Genomic DNA, 17,240 nt, shown 5'->3' with positions numbered 1-17,240 from the left:
TTATTTTTTGTTACTTATATCAATTATTGTCATCTGTGTCCTTAAAATACCATAATGTCTTCATCGAAACTATTTTAATAAAGGTTGCAATAATTCTTGAAGGTGAAATTTCAGTCCAGTCTCGATTATTTTTCAGCGTATGGTTTTCTTCCAGAACTGCTGTGTATTTAGCACAATCCATCTATATCAGGTCAGAAAACTTTGCTGTCCCCTCTGAAGAACAGCATGCCCATAAAATAACCCAGCCTTTGTAATTTTTACATTCTAAATTTATCACTGCTTTGTGTCGGTGTATCAAATAAAATTGTATATTTGGAACAAAACACTGCATAGTGCTGTATTCCAAATGAATGGTGGTGTCAACATGATGCAGAAGTATGAAAATGTTCAAAAGCTACAATTACTTTCCCAAAACACTGCATAGCCATTGTAATTTCGTAAATTCAGTAGGGGACTTTTCTGTTTTTAATGGAGAAATGCATGAATACAGAAACAATAATGCATATATAAAAAGTACTTTTTTAAATCAATAGTATATTTGTCTGAAGTGATATTTTTCAATGCATAAATAATTAAATGTGTACTAAAAACCGCATGTTTTGGCCCCAGCACCAACGTAAACAATGTAAAGCAGTGCTTTTCAGCTGGCGACCAGAATAAACCAGCTTCCACCCTTTACTGAATCCGTTATGTAAGGACTTCTCCCATTGGTCCGCTTCTCAATTCCAAATTTAAACCCGCCCTCTGATTGGACAGCGTGCTGCCAGGAGGCAAGTAGAAAGGGGGCGGAGCTGCAGTCGGGTCGGGAGATTCGTCAGTTGGTAGTTCAGATTGTCACGCCGCCAAACGGGAGGACGGAGGAGTACTTTTTGTCTCAATTTTTCTTCGGGAGGGGGTGATTTTTTGCCTCGAATTGGATCTCTCAAATGGACGGACATGAATGAGGACCACTGGTTAAATTTTCTCGGCGTCCCTTTCGAGGAGAAATGCTTAGTGAGGGGCGTTTACCGTGTTTTTTCCAGCCTGTTTTTCCTAACAGGTAGCGAGCGGCAGCAGCGGTCAGTCGGTGTGCCGCTGAAAAGAGACTGAATATCCCGCTTTGTAATCTCCTGACAGCCCTTTTAACCCATCCGTGGATTGACGGAGGGATCTGGGAACAGCTTTACTCTCATCTCAACCATGGATATCGTGTTTTTTTCACTCTGTTATTCATGATTTGTAACAGGTAGGTTTTGTTCCCAGTTATAACAACAACCTGTCTGTCCTTGTATTTTTCTGCAGCGGTTCATAGCTGCTCCATTGAGATTTAGATTAATTAAAGCATCGGTTAAAATAATATTATTAATAATAATAAGGATCCTAACAGCTGCTTGGTTGCTATTTCAGGAAGCTGGGTTTTGTATCCCGTGGTTGTGGTTTGAATTATAATGGCTGTTGTCGTGCTGTCCTTGTTTGTTCACTTTCATCTCATAGAGAATCACGACTTTCCCTTTAAATCGACATTTACATCCCTGTTCCAAATGTTTTCAAAAACATTTTACCTGACGGGCATTTTTATTTTGAAATTATTCACAAATTAAATAAATAAAAACATCCTGTGCACCTGCCATCGCGCCCCTCTATCATCACTTTAGCAGGAAAATAAAACAGAAATTGTTTTTAAAAGTAGTTAAATAAATAAAAGAAAAACCCACAAATTCACTTATCTGTGTAGACTATTCAATATTGTATTAAATGCTAATAAAATATCATATTTTGTGGATGCAACCAGAGCTGGCCCAAGACTTTTTGGGGCCCTAAGCAGATTTTCATTGGGGGCCCCCCATACCAACATGTGAACACCAGATTATTTATCATTTCTAAACCAACATGCCTGTTATCATTTGCATAATTTGTAATTAACTTACAACATACCAGTGTTATTATGGGTGTTGATTTTTATTTAACCTTTCAGAAGCAGAAAACTAAAAGATTTTGAAATGCAGTGTGATATTTAAGTGTGCCAAATTATTTCATTTATTTGAAAGTAACATCTACAGATAAATACCACATTTCCATTAAACAAGTTAGTAAGTTTGATATATTTCCCCAGCAGTGACAGCAACCAACAGCAGGAAGAAATGAACCTATTATTTGTGTAACAACTATAAAAAAAATAAAAAATATATTTTTCCATGTTTAATAACATTTTGTTCAATGCTATTTTAAATGTATATATATATTTTTATCATGCTAGTTTGGTGCTCTTGGGGGACCCCTGGTGGTCTGGGGTCCGACTCTGAATGCACCAATACAAAAGTTTGGTCCAATATTGTGTCGATATAAATCGTTTTGGTTTTGCCTGAAAAGTCGCTAAATATAGCAACAAAGTTGGCAACTTTTGGGTTAGAAGCGCACATGCAGTCGTGACCTGGTGGACGGGTTCATCAGTCAACCCTGTCTCATGACAAAACAAAACAACAGCAGTTTATTTTTAAACCCTTGTAAAGTTGGATACGATTGGTTTCTCATGTACGAATCAGCTGATCAAAATATATGACATACCTCTTAAAGCTGCAGTATGCAACTTTATAAAAAAGATTTAATTTTATATACAGTAACATTATAATATGAGAGGTAATCTGTGAAGAGAGTGAGCTCCTCTGCCGTCTCCCAGTGCTATCTAGAAACAACCAATCAGAACCAGGAGGCGGGTATTACTTAGTGCTGTCAATCATGCTTGTGTACACACTGTTCCCCCACTTCAGCTTCTGCCTGCTCAGTCTAACTAGCATGGCCAACGTTGTTGTTTTTGCACCATCAACACATTGAGCTGCTCGTACATGAGGTTGATTGACAGCGCTCTGACCCACCTCCTGTCTCTGATTGGTTGTTTTTGACCAGGCTCTGTGCATTTCTTCAGACGGCAATAGTAGTTCAGGTAAGAGTTGGAGGACATCAATCTTTTCACAGATTTTATGTCTCATATTAAACTCTCACAACATGGTGACATTTTATATATGCTTTTATTTAAAAATAAAAAAGTTTGAAACTGCAGCTTTTAAATGCAGTGAGCTAGAAGTTAACATCTACGGTCTTCCTTAAATCTGGAGGTTCAGCCAATCAGCTCTAAGAAATGAATGGCCGCTTTACAAATGCTAGATAATGGTATATAAAGTAACATTGCGGTTTGGTGTTTCAGCTGCATTTTCTTTTGAATATTTTAGAAATGCTTTACGAAACAATCTGCAATTAGTACAAACTGACATCCAGTTTGAGGTAAGCTTCGACTGATTCCTCCCTGTTGTTCATCTGCAGATTTGGGGCCACCGATCGACATGAAGAAAGTGGACGGTGTGGATTAGGATCTTTTTATTTTCCCCCCCTTCTTTTTTTATTTTCTGTTGTTTTCTTGGGGCTTCATCCTCCTCACGTCAATGTGGGCTCTGAAGGACCTCTCCCCACTCTGTGGTTTGGAATAAATGATGGCAGCGCGTTGGAGTGATTCCCCAAAGGACACTAAAGAGCGGAAACACTCAGCCGTAGCTCCCGCCTGTCAGGTAGGTAGCTGGGGTTTCACGCTGTCGTGTGACGCTGCTGGACTGCTCCGCTGTTTGTTGTTGTTGTTTTTTGAATGCATCGCAATGTAAATAATCTTTAACACGAAGTGGACTATTTCAGACACAGTGGTGGCTCTGTAACAGAAAAACACTTGCTTGAGGAGTCGCTTGTTCTGATTTGTAACCTGAACTGTGTTAGGAAGTCGACTGGATGAGGAGAGCTGCTTTTCGCAGGTATTTTCTTGCAGAAAACTTGTGACATGCCTGAGAAGTGTCAGCGCGAGCACTGGGAGAGTGAGCTAAGCGTTGCAGCACATCTGCCAGTGTTTGGGGGTGATTGGGTTCATTTTGTCCCTCTCTTTCCTCTGACAACTGGTTAAGTGCACAATGAGAGTTTTATACTTGCAGGGCTGCTGATGTTACTGGGCTCTTTGTTGGTCTGCGTGCCAAACTCTGAAAAAGTGGCACATTGTCAAACTCATCCGTTTTTTTTCCTTCCTCCAGCGGTTACATCATTATAATCATCACTACGAGCCAGCTCTGCAGCGGCGGCATGTTTCGGATTAATCCATCATCAGAAAATGGCAACAGTGTGTGCCTGTAATCCTCTTACTGTGTCAGAACTAGCTGAGGATGGATGATATAAACCTTTCAGCATCCTGATAGAGAGAGTTACAAACTGCAAATAAATAAAACAAAAGTCGGTAACTCAGTGATTTTCCTGAGGTTGGTTGTGATGTGTGATTGTCTGATGGAAGTGACCAGGGCGTTGTTGAAAGTGTATTAGTGGCGCCGTTTTGGAGAAATCTCATTAACCGAGGCGTGGTTTTGTAGCTATTAGCTTCCATGAAATCTTTCCCCTTGCATCCATCTCTGCAATCTAATAAATACTTCCCACAGCAACACTCTGCTCTGTCTCTCTGCGGAAAACTAAAACCACTACATCCTCTCAAACTCCCAGCTGTTAGACAGAAACATCCGAAGCACATCAGTCAGCTTCAAAACTCGATTTCCCTTCTCCTCAAAGGACTCTGTACCAGCTAATCAAAGATGATTTCTGACAGACTATATTGAAAAAAATAAACACAATTTCTTACTTTTGTCTATAAAAATATTCCTATGATTTTGAAGCATTTACACAATGAATTTAAAATTAAAAGGCAGAATAGGATTTTACTGGTTTTATTTAAAACAGGTGTGTTGCTTTGAAAATATGGGATCATGTAATTATCTTTTCTATGCCCCATTATACTTAATCTTAAAGTATAAACTCATGATAACTAAAGGACTACCTCTCAAATAGAGCTGGACTATATGGACAAAACATTATCAAAATATTTTGTTCTGTATTCAACTATTTTGATGATTCAGTTTGAAGTGAACAGTTCGTTTTCTTAGTCACTCAACACAGACTGAAAGAGCAAATATTAGTAACTAACTACTTTCATTTCAAGATTGGTATGAAGTAAACACATTCTACTCTAAATCATTGTGTTACATTATGAATTATGAGTAATTGTAATGTAATTTTATCTGAACATTTGCAATTTTAGTTGCACATTTTCAGCAACAAGGCAGTTCAATGTAGTTTACATGTATTGGAAGGAAATATAAACAAAACAACAAAACCAAAAGAAAGATAAACAAAAGAAAAACTACACTTCAAAATGTTCCAGTTGATCTGGTTAGCTAAGTAGAAAGTATAAAGCTAAATATTGGTTCTCCATGTTTGATTTTTGTTCCTGGTTGCTAAATTTATGAGGAATGAACTACACTTTCTCAAGGTGGTCAAATTAGAAGAATCAATCAGAACATAGCTTCACTTCAGGCTTTAAGCATGCCGATGTGAGTCATGCAGCAGAATTTTTCAACATGCTATAGTGTTAAAAGTATAGTAAAGCAATGTCAAACTGTTATTTTCTGTTGGTTTCATGCCTGTGTTTTATGGTTTCTGGAACATACAGATTATGAAAAAACAACTTAGTGAATATTTTATGGCTGAGTGCACAGAATGAGAAAGACAAACCCGAGATTTACAGCTCTAACCGCCGTCCCTCCAGGCTATGATGAGAGCTGAGGGCCCTCATCTGCATCGTCTTGACTTGATAATCAGGGGGTCTCTCCTCCACAACGGCCCCTGCAGCAGACTCAGACACATCCCGCCTGTCAGAGCCGGAGCATGGCAGCAGCATGGGGGTAATTTAGGCCCAGCTGCTCTGATCATTAAGAGAAAAACACCCTGTGTGTCGCTCACAATCCTGTCCTCGTTCGACCTGCTGTCATGGTTAAACCAACCGGGTCAGTCCAACCAGCTGAGACCCTGAGCTGGTTCTGTCTCAGGGGTAAAGAACCCGACTGATAAATATTTTATAATAAGAGCAGCTCATTTGTTATCTCATTTACATTTTCACTCTGTCTGCATTTTTACCATCATATACTGGAATAAATGAGGTGTTTGATTCATCTCATTTCCATCCATCCATCCATCCATCCATCCATCCATCCATCCATCCATCCATCCATCCATCCATCCATCCATCCATCCATCCATCCATCCATACATACATACATACATACATACATACATACATACATACATACATACATAGCTGCAGTAGAATGGTGTCTAGTAAAACCATGTGTAATAAATCAGAGAGTCGTTTCGACTGCATCCCTCAGTCATTCCTGTCGGTGGGATGAGGCCAATGGCGGCCCTCAGAGCCATGTTCTCGGCCGTGTCGCCCCCTGCTCTTCTTTCCTCTTCCTCCTGATCCACATGCTTGCCTTTCACCCGTCCTCTATTCCCGTGTGACTTCAGCGCTCCTATATTTAGCCCATAGAAAGATGAATGTTAAGGGAAAAATGGAGTCGGCACTCTGGCATTGCTCTCTCTTTTCCCCCTGAATGGTGCAACACGAAGCGGAAATGTGAGCGTTGGTCATCACTTTTGGAGACAGAGACTGGGACTGTGGCTAGCTTGTCCCGTGTTTTCTTTTTTCCATTAGAGCTTTTTCCACTTCTACGTGTCAAACTGAGACTTTTTTTTTGGTTTTTATTTTTAATACTTTCACTGTTCCGTTCAGTCACTGCAGGAGTTTTTCTGGCAAGAGGAGGATTATAAGCTCATTTATTACCGTTCAGAGCTGTGGCAGCTCATCAGTCAGAGCAGAGAGAGAAGTATTTTCATTTGCATGAATCTGAGAAACAAATTTGCATTTGGTCAGGACGTCAGGGCTCTCTTATGTTAACCAAACCAGACACTGAACAGGACGTGACTTGGGTGTAGTCTTAGCATGCAAACACAGAGTGGCTGTTGTGTTGGATTTAAATGGGGCGCCTTGTAAGAGTCACCAGATTTAGACCAGAGCTGCCATCGCTGCAAAGGTCGAACTGAATCATTTGGGTGCATGTTTCATACAGGATTCAATGGTTACTTGTATAGAACATTTCAGCAACAACGCAGTTTAAAATGCTTTACATTGTCCATCCATCCATCCATCCATCCATCCATCCATCCATCCATCCATCCATCCATCCATCCATCCATCCATCCATCCATCCATCCATCCATTTCCCTACACCCTTATCCCATTGGTATTGGGAGGAGCGACATTGGAAGGACTGACCCTACGGGAGGACTGGCCTGCTATATCTATCGTCCATCTCCCTACACCCGATATCTATCGCAGGCCAGTCACAATTCATAAAAACTCGCAATTCACAATTCATAAAAACTCAAAAATAAAATATAGAGTTACCAACTGAGAAACCATCAATAATGATCACCAATACTCATCAAATATGTTGGTCAATGTTCCATTTATCAATAATCAAAAGCAGCTCTAAACTGGTGGATTTTTAGTTTAGGTTTGAAGGAATTCAGTGTTTCAACTGTTTTACAGTTTTCTGGAAGTTTGTTCCAGATTTGTGGTGCATAGAAGCCGAATGCTGCTTCTCCATGTTTGGTTCTGGTTCTGGTTCTGGTGCAGGACTCGAGAGGTCTGGAAGGTTGATACAACAACAGCAGATCTTTTTTGGTGCTAAACCACTCAGTGATTTGTAAACAACTGTATTTCTGAGCTACAGGGAGCCAGTTTAGGGACTTTAGAACTGGGGTGATGTGCTCTATCTTCCTGGTTTTAGTCAGAACACCAGCAGTCTCGTTCTGGATCAGCTGCAGACCTGTGAAGACACTGGTGAAATAATTAATGCAACTAAAGATAAATGCATGGATGAGTTTCTTGAGATCTTGCTGGGACGTTAGTCCTTTAATCTTGGAAATGTTCTTCAGGTGATAGAAGGCTGACTTTGTAACTGTCTTTATGTGACTCTAAAGGTTCAGGTCAGATTTCAGGCCTGATCTCTGGTTTCCAGCTGTAATAACTGAAGCTGTACATTGACTGGATTGTTCCTCTTTAAGTACAAAGATAATAACTTCAGTTTTGTTTCTGTTCGGTGCTTGGTTGGGTTCAGAATCACCTGGTGACATTTTAATGTAGGGCGGTGTATCATCTTCGTAGTTATGGTAGCTAATCTTATCATTTCCTGGAATGGAAACTGCTCTTTCCTTTTTATAGTTATGCAGTACTTTTGTCTGTTCTGAGTCGTTAAATCAGAAAATCCATTGAAGTTTCCGTCGCTGAATTCTCCAGTCAGAAGCATAGAAGAGTGATTGTCAGATTTGTGATTGTCGGTTGTTGCAGAGAGTCCAACAACCGGAAAAATGCCCCCCTTTCTGGCGACTCGTATCCCTTTGTTGCCATTTGGCTCGATGTCACAGCTTCTGCTGCCTGGGTGCCTCCGTCCTTCTGTCTGTGTTGAAGAGAAAGACGCAGGCAGAAATTCAAATCTAAATCTGATGATCTGTCAAAACATGCCAATCATCTGGGTCCATCTATGACTTTAGGTTTTGGTGCTGCTCAACGTTGGTTTGTTTGCATTACACATTTCTCTTGGGCAGTATTCGCACTCCCCCTCCCTCCTAACTCACTCCACTCCCTGCAGGCTTCATAAGCCACAAATTATGCAATTCTCTGTGTAGTAGCAGGCAGATAGTAAGAGGATAGACACCTGAAAGGACATTTAGCACAAATTATCCCCTTTACAACAAGTGCCGGCTCATGTGAAATATCAGTCTGGGGTTTTCAGGCAGAGTTGCGTAACACGGTGTTATCGGGAACGTATCTTGGCCCTCAGTGGCGGGAGTCTGGGTTTCTCGCTTGGCAGGAAATCGCATTTCCTGAAAGCATCTTCTGTGGAAAGGAGCAATTGTGGTCAGACTGAGGAGGATTTTCATTAATGGATGGTGGAGAAGTCAAAGAACAGATCCAGCTGCCATAGATCGGGTCGTTCCCCATCCTCAAACAAGCAGGTTCAGTCAGTTTGGTGTTTTATTGACTCTGGCTCAATGTGCCACTTTGTAGCCAAATTTCATACCCAGGGATTGCTGTTTCATTGCTTTGGAAATGCTGTTTCATTTGCCTTTGTTTGCAGATTAGGCCGAAACGATTAATCAGATTAATCGTGATGAATCATGACAAATTCTGATAAATCAATTATTGAAATAATCAACTAATTTATTATTTGTCAGTTTCTCTCTTAAAAACTGTAATTACTAACAAGGGCTGAAACAATTAATAGGATTAATTGTGATGAATCGATTATTGAAATAATTGTTAACTAATTTAGTAATCGATTAATCGTTTGCTTTGAAGCTCTGATATTTTCCCATTTTAGTCAGTTTCTCTTTAAAAGCTCTAATTACTAACTAGAGTTGAAATGATTAGTTGGATTAATCATGATGAATTGATTATTTAAATAATCCTCAACTAATGTAGTAATCGATTAATCGTTAACTGGAGCCTACATACTCAAAAAAAGGCCACTGCCTTAATAAAGTAAGTAATTAAGCCAAAAATTTACCAAAAAATATTCATTTTGCATCTAAGCTTAAAAAAACCTTTAAATAATTTCTACTCACAGATCAAGTAGCTTAGTTATGGCTTCACCTGGTTCAGATTCTGTAAAAAAATCAATCTCCAATTGAGCAGCTTTTTGTTATCCAGTTATTGATAAAACAAAAACAATAGTTTTTTTTCTCCGTTTCAAATGCATCCTTTTGTATTTCTAACATTGTAAAAAAAAATGAAAATGAAAAATCTGCTGTATTTTTTAATCCAATTAATCATCAGTATAATTGATTTATCAATATCTAAGATAATTGTTACTTGCAGCCCTATTTTATATTAATATTTCAGCAAATTACCAAGGTAAAAAGGCTCTAGCATAACTTAATTTACCTGTATTGTTTTCTGAAAACTTTACTGTTTCCGTTGATTTTAGTTCTGATTTGCGGTTTGGCCGCTTGTTTCTTCAGAAAGTTAGCAGGTTAGTGTCTCCAATCCAACAAAAAATGTTTCTGACACACCTACATTTGCTAGATATCATTAAATGGAGTCACATACCCAGATTTCCTCACAGCGCTCAGAGTAGAATATACTCTTACTGGCATTTTAACATGCAAAGGAAGACGCTGCGGTAAATCACCTGCACAAAAAATATTCTAATATCCCTCAAAGCATTGATCTTTGGCTACATTTTAAGGGTTGTATTAGTTAAAAAAGAACTTTAATTTGTTTTTTAATGTCTAATCAATTCATTTAGTGCTATATTAAAAGAAAATGAATACATTATGAAGTCTTCATTGATCATTGACATCCATTTAGGAAACCGCTGTGACATAATGCAGCAGGAAGCATCCCTCCGTTGTTTCATCACCAACCAGGGGATCGTCCAGCAGAAAGTAAAATGTGTCCCCTTCCCCCACAGTAAAGTAAATATAATCCAATCAATTCTGATTTATGGATCTTGTGTTGCTCTCACTCAGTCAGAGCACAGCGCTCCAGATTACAGCTCACAGAGTCCCTGAAGCAGAGAAACGTTACAACATTATAGTAATTCCAGGTGAAAGTTTGACTCATTAAAGTTGCAAATGGTTTGTTGGTCTCAGTGTTGACTGGATTTCCTCTTTGCAGATGATCATTTAGTTTAGAATTAGCATTATGAAAGCCTAAAATCCAATGGTATTTCCTGAGATGATTACAAAACAAAGCCAGTAAGCATGCAGTGTTCAGTTATTGCATTTTATTTCATTTAAACTGAATTATAGGCTTCTTTAACCCCAAATTAGCATGGTACTGGTCTGGTTTCCAGTTTAATTGATTCACATCTTCACAAATGTTTCTGAGAAAGGTAACTCCAAATAATTAACGGAAAATTTGCCTGTTCACAGAGTATATCTGAAATATTTCAAATAAATCTTAGAGCAGTGTTTTTCAACCACTGTGCCAGGGCACACTAGTGTGCTGTGAGTGATCGTCAGGTGTGCCGTGGAAATTATCCAATTTCACCTGCGGTACCACATTTTCCGGACTATAAGCCGCTAGCAAATGAGGTGGATTAGCAGAGCTTCCTAACAACTGATATTGTCATCCAGGACACATTTATTGGATTACTTCTGTCCAGAAATTGAGCTGCATGTTTTGGCATTCATACAGCAACAGTCTTCAATCAGAGGCCTTTTTAGGTTTGTTGGAAGACTGACTGCTGCTGGAGATCAGTCGGATGGTAAGAGTTATGACAACATTTAATTTCCCTTCAAGTATTTTTGAATTGGATTGAGATACTCTGGTAAAAACTTGGATTCATCTTGCTTATTTTTGTGAGTTTTACGGGAGTCTCTGCGCTGCGGCAGCGGGGGCTGCAGCAACAGGGGCTGCAGCAGCAGGCTCGACTCCTGCTGTACTGTTTTTTGCAGACTAATGCAAAAAAAAAAAAAGAAAAAAGCATCCTGCACTGCAGATGAAAGTGCAGCAAGAGCAGTCAGATTCAGAGTTGGAGGTAGCGCAGTCCTCTTTGCTTGGGACAAGTTTGATTTTACAAATTCTGCCGTTTAAGTCGTGTTTGGGACCATGAGAGGAGCCTTTAGGAGTCCTGCACTGCGGCCTGATTGACGGTTTTCTGGATGGATCTGAATCTCATTGTGCCGCTGCGGAGACAAGCACAGGGCGGCACGACGAGCTGAGCGGAGAGAGGGAGCCTCACCAGCATGGAGAGGACAGAAAAAAGTGCAACTTGCTCTGTTTTCACTCATTCTTCGTCTTCGCCGTTCTGCAGTTTGGATCCTGCTGCCTAAATTTGGCCTCCCTTTCAGGTTTTCGCTGATTAATACCCCCTTTTTTCCACAAAGCTGTTTTTCTTTATCTTTTGAATTCGGGGGATTATCTCAGGCTAGAGCAGCCGGAGTCATTAACACGCGGCTAATGAAGCGTGGTTGGGCCGTCGGCCACAGCTGACGGGTTACCCGTTGGGCTCACAGATGGGAGCGGAGGTGTGTGTTCGGCTGAATTCCCTCCTCTCCCCTTCGGAGGAGCATCGCTGCCTGCAGGGAGCCTCCGGGAGCAGCGGGGTCCAACCTGGACGGCTGACGGGGCAGGTGTCCGAGCAGCTTGTGTTTTTTCAGAGCAAATGTCACATCTTATAGTTCTGGACTGCATGATTAGAAACAACTGGACCCTGATCTGTGATCTGTACTGCGCCTGGAGCAATCAGGTCAGTTTTGTAAGGGTTTTTTTAATTTTTAGGATGTCTTTTCTCTTTGTTTGGTTGTTTGTCGTATTTCCAGTTGAAACATTTTAGATTTTGCTTAAATTTGTAGATTTAGGTCGCCGTTCCTCGTCTTTTGTAAGAGCAGGCGGCTCTAAGATGAAGATCTGTACGACGTAGAAAACAACAAAATCACAGCGTTGGACACATAAACAAGCTTCCTGAGCAATCTGGAAAGGACGAGGAGTTAAATGTTAGGATATTGTCAGGTGTCGATTAATCTGATTAATCACAATTTATTGGATTAATCGCGATTAATTATGATTAATCAGATTCATCGTATTAATTGTGATTAATTGTAATTAATCATGATTACAAATAACCATTATCTAATTTAGCAATTGATTAATCATTAACTATAATATTAAGCCTAAAAAAAAGGCCATTTACTGAAAAAAATATATGTTCAGAGCAGTAATAAAGCCAAAAACTGTGGGAAAAAAAAAATAGGTATTTGGATTTAAGATAAAAACACCTTTGTCTCTAAATACGTTTTAACTGAAGCTTGAGTGGCAGTTTTAGCTTTTCTCAGTTCAGATTTGCTAATGAAATGCTGTGTTATTGCGTTTTAGGAAACAAAATGTTAATTTTCCTATTTAAAAAAGGAAATATTTGTTCATTTTTATTTTTTAATGTATTTGATGAAAAATCTGGAGAATGTTCCAATTCTTTGTCAGATTAAATCATTAATCGATTAATCCGTTGCTAAAATAATCAATTGCAAACCTACTATCAGTTTCCACGAAAAGAATGAAATGGGGAAAATGATGTACCTGTCCAGGGTTTTTTTTTTTCTTTAAATTGTCTCAGTTTTGTATCTATCCAAACATCAGTGCCCTCCTAATCTCTAAAGGGTTACATGGGGGAATCTCCAGCGGCCATAGGTTGAGAATCGGGGACCTGGCACGCTTACAAACTTTGGTCTTTGTTGGGTTAATTGAACTCTGCTGTGGTTTGAATGCATATGTGAATGCAAGCGGACTGGAGACTGTGCCAAAAGCAGGAAGTGGACGACAGTGCAGGGCAATCTGGGTAAAGACAACCAAATCAAACACGAGAGTCTACCGCTGGCGGGAGAAATGGCTCACGGTCTTTTACCAAAACAAAAGAGGAATCCTACAGCCACTAAAATCTGATGCAACTCCATTTTTGTTCACATTTTCTGAAAATGGAAGTTGTGCTTATTGTCTTTTTCAGAGGTTTTTTTGTGATGTTTCCTTCAGTAGTTCTTGGTGCATCGCCCCCACAGGCGAGGAGGGGAACAGGATTTTAAAGAATTTGGTTCATTTGAAACAATACAGTGTGAAAGCAATCTGAAAATGTAAGAAACACTGCAACTTTGGTCTCCAATCGAACCAGACTATGAGGTGTGAACATGATTTTTGGGTATCGTTGCACCCAGATAGAAAAATCCCAAGTTTTGGGGTTTTAATCATCTAGAAAAATCCAGAACTATAGGTGAAGTTTTGGAAAGGGGCAGCAAAAAAGTTCTTGTTGTTTTTAAGTCACGTTCAAGTTTAAAGTCCTATAAAGTTCATATTTTATCCTTTTATAAAACTGAGGTACAAAAACGTTTGTGTTGCTTGGAGATCTCTGTCGCAGGAGAACATGCTCTCTTCACAATTGACTGCTGGGAAGGGTCAAAAAATAGTAGATATAGAGGAACTGGGACCCTTTTGAGTCTGACACTTTTATATCCTACAGGAGTAGGATGTGACATTACAGAAATATGTAGCCGTATAACAGGAAAATAATGAATTTGATGGGAGCAATATGAGTTCACAATGTCCTGGCCTCTTTTTTTGAGAGGCTGGAGTTCTCCAGGAAAGGCATCCCTGACATTTGGGCTATTATTAGCCAGCCTTCATTCAGAAGTGTGGAACAGGAGACCGTGGATTGCTCGGCACGCTGACCTCCGGGTGTCCCTGTGTGTCCACTGGGAGTGCCTCATGCAGCTTCAGGTGGTTTAAAGGCCTGTTTAGTTTTAATTTTTTTAGTCCAGAACAACTTCCATGAAGAATTACCGGTGGGTTTTTAACTCCACAACTGGTAAAAGTTGACTCGGAGGAAAGAGACCAGTATTGAGATAGTTTCTAAACATGGAAACCGGAGAAGAGAATGTAAATTACTTCATTTGCAAGGAGCTAATGTGTCAAGAACAGCAATAGAAGCGAGTTTCTTATGGCAAACTGCAAGAATAACCCTGTTAAACCCAGTCGACTTCCAACCAGTAGGAGATTCTCACCGCATGATTACCTTTTACTAAAAATACTTTGACTTTGACCATCACTGCTGCTATAAAGTAATAAATATTTAGGTGTATTAATGTTATCTAAAATGTTGCACAACTTTTAATGCAACCAGAAATGTTGCAGGACGACAAATTGTCCCAGAAGTTTTTGGTATAAACTGTAATATTATTGTTTTGAGACCATTTTCAAGTAATATAATGGCAATACCAGTAAAATTAATAAAGATTAATAAAGTTTAATTTCTAATGAACATCAGAACTGGAAGATATTTTATATATTCAAGATAAATAAGCAAAACAACAAAAACAACAAATAAAATGAATTATGAAGTCTCTGTGAACAAAATCGACCTTCAAGAAAATGTTTAGTTGAGACCAAAGCACCAAACTGAACTTTGGTAGAAAACGGCAAAAATTCACACAAATGGAAATTATTTAGCATGTTTTAATTTATCATGTGATTGATTTATTGCTTACAACAGAAACATGGATATTGAATCTGTGTAAACAAAATTACCCTTCAAAAAGGGGCCAGTTGAGACCAACTTTACTCTGATTTCTCTGCTCGCCTCTTAATCGCTTTGAGATCAATAATGTGATATTAGTTGGTTGATTAGCTGGGATTTGATATGTGGCTTGTGGTTTGCAAGCTGTAGTTTCAAAGCAAGGATGTAAAGGAAAAAGAAACTGCTTTCTGTGGTATGGTAGCAGTTCATTTAGGCTGTGAGAAAGCAAGACTTCAGAAGCAGATATTAAAGGTTTCTTTTTGCAATGGGACATGCTGGATTTGGAGAACAAAAATCCAATTAAAAACTGGCCACAAATTTCTAATTTTTGAAGCTTGACTTTTCGCTCTCGGAGAGAAAATTGGCATGTCAAACATAAATAGAAAACTCAGCTGAACACTAGAGGAGCTGTCCATCCTCCCTGCTACTTTTTAGGACAGTTGATTGATGCAGGACGAGTCAGAATCAAAGCGGTTCAGTGTTCACAGAATGATGTAAGTGTGTTAGCATCTAGGGACACTGATATGGGTTTCTGTCTGTCATAAAGTGCTCTTTATCGTGTTATCTTGTCTGATGGTTTGTGTCTGTGTGGACAGAAGTCAGCTTGGCATCCTTACAAGCGTGTCGTATCTCTGACATGCCTCTTTGGCTTTTCCCCTGCACTCTCGCACAGACAGCTCATTGTTTCATGCATTTTCCTCCCGTCTCTCCACTTTTTAATTTCGCCCTGGAATGTCCGATGTGAGGAGTAAAGAGGTCTCGCCGCGTTGAGCAACGCGCCGCCGCCCCTTCCCCTAATTTAATTTTAGCCGCGCTGAAAATTGTTTGCGTCGCAAGCCGAACTGATGGGCCTCTGTTTCCAGAAAGCCGCTGAAAACAGCCTCTGTGTGCCAGCAGCACGGCACCGAGGCCTCATGAAATATTTACAGGCCAACACCTGGTGTGAGGCTGAGGGAGAGAAGCTGTGGATGCAACTGCTCTGCCACCAGCAACTGGGAGGCTCTAATAATAAACCCGCCTGACAAGAATACCCAAAATTCTGACACAGGCAATTATCCTGAACTTGAAAGAAAATGAAATGGGGGTTATTTTGAAAAGCATCCGTCAATTTCCAGTCCCAGTTTGTTTCAAAGCTCTGATATGTACAGATTTTTCGATAATCGATTATTGAAATAATTTTCAACGAATTTAGTAATCTATTAATTGTTAATAAGAGTATATAGACTCTAAAAAAGACCATTTGCCATTCCCTCAGAGCAATAATTAAGCCTAAACTGTAAAAAAATTTACATTTTAGACTTAAGAAAAAAACTTCTGTAAATATGTTCAACCAAAAACTCCTTAAGTGGAAGTTTTGGCTTCAGCCAGTTAAAAAGTTTTACTATCCAATTTTGGAACTAAAGATAGTCAGCAGATGTATTTCTAATACTGTATAAAAAGACTTACTGCTGATTACTGCACTTTCTGCTGATTTTACATGAAAAATCAGCAGAATGTGCCTATTTTTATCTGATTAATTGATTAATCATGAGAATAATCGATAAGTAAAGTAAATATTTAGATGAGAATCAGCTTATAATTTTTTTTACGTTGAAATAAACATTTATTCTGCAGCTAGGAGGGTCAGAGAGGCTTTGCATAATTTTGCATATATTTGAAATTGGTGATATTCCCTTTTAACTGTAATACCAACTAAGCGGTCTGAAATACGAAGAATCTGTCAAAAGCTAAACTGAAAAATGATGGAAGCGTTATTTAATTTAAACTCTTATTGTTATTTCCATGTGAAGAACACGCATAAGGTGGCTCTGGGGGCGAGTTAGCCGGCCCAAACCTCACAGAGCGACACCGATTAATAATTCATAGATGAGAAAACCAATTACTGGAGGGTCTGCTTGCACCGGGGCAGGGGGGACCCCGGGGACTCTGATTGGCCCACCTGCCCTCCGTCTCCTGGGGGTCGGCTGAGGTGACGTGTGGGCGGAGGAAGAGCGCCGTGTGCAGGTCCGTTCCTTTGTTTGGGACGTTCTGCTCTGAGATCTGGCATGTGGGGGTTGGACCTGCTACAGGAGAGGAAACACACCCAGCAGGGAGGGGAAACTGACGGGCACAAGACGGTTCTGTCCACCCGACACACGACGGTTCTGTCCACCCGACACACGACGGTTCTGTCGACCTGACGCTTCTCTTCTCCAGGCTTTATAATTAATGTTTCTTATTTATATAAGGGGATCTGTTAGTTCAATGCTTCCTCTAAAAGTTTGGGTTTTTACATTTAAA

At 39.7% G+C, this 17,240-nt stretch overlaps 1 protein-coding gene across 2 annotated transcripts in view; it reads left to right on the top strand.

The window, feature by feature from the left end:
- Window positions 1-809: 809 nt before the first annotated feature.
- The window catches only part of arhgap21a (Rho GTPase activating protein 21a), an 81,100-nt gene continuing 64,669 nt past the window's right edge, over window positions 810-17,240 (top strand). Inside the window, exons 1-2 of one of the 2 annotated variants that reach the window (XM_007555732.2) lie at window positions 810-1,225; window positions 3,298-3,539. In XM_007555732.2, coding sequence (XP_007555794.1) covers window positions 3,462-3,539 — 78 coding nt within the window. In that variant the 5' untranslated portion in view covers window positions 810-1,225; window positions 3,298-3,461. Of the gene's footprint in view, window positions 1,226-3,297; window positions 3,540-11,393; window positions 12,150-17,240 lie in introns of those variants that run through there. The other variant, XM_007555733.2, reaches the window with a different exon arrangement.

Source organism: Poecilia formosa, unplaced genomic scaffold (genome assembly GCF_000485575.1).
Source record: "Poecilia formosa unplaced genomic scaffold, Poecilia_formosa-5.1.2 Scaffold72, whole genome shotgun sequence".
In the NCBI taxonomy this organism is placed as follows: Eukaryota; Metazoa; Chordata; class Actinopteri; order Cyprinodontiformes; family Poeciliidae; genus Poecilia; species Poecilia formosa.
This window is presented reverse-complemented; position numbering and strand designations above follow the sequence as displayed.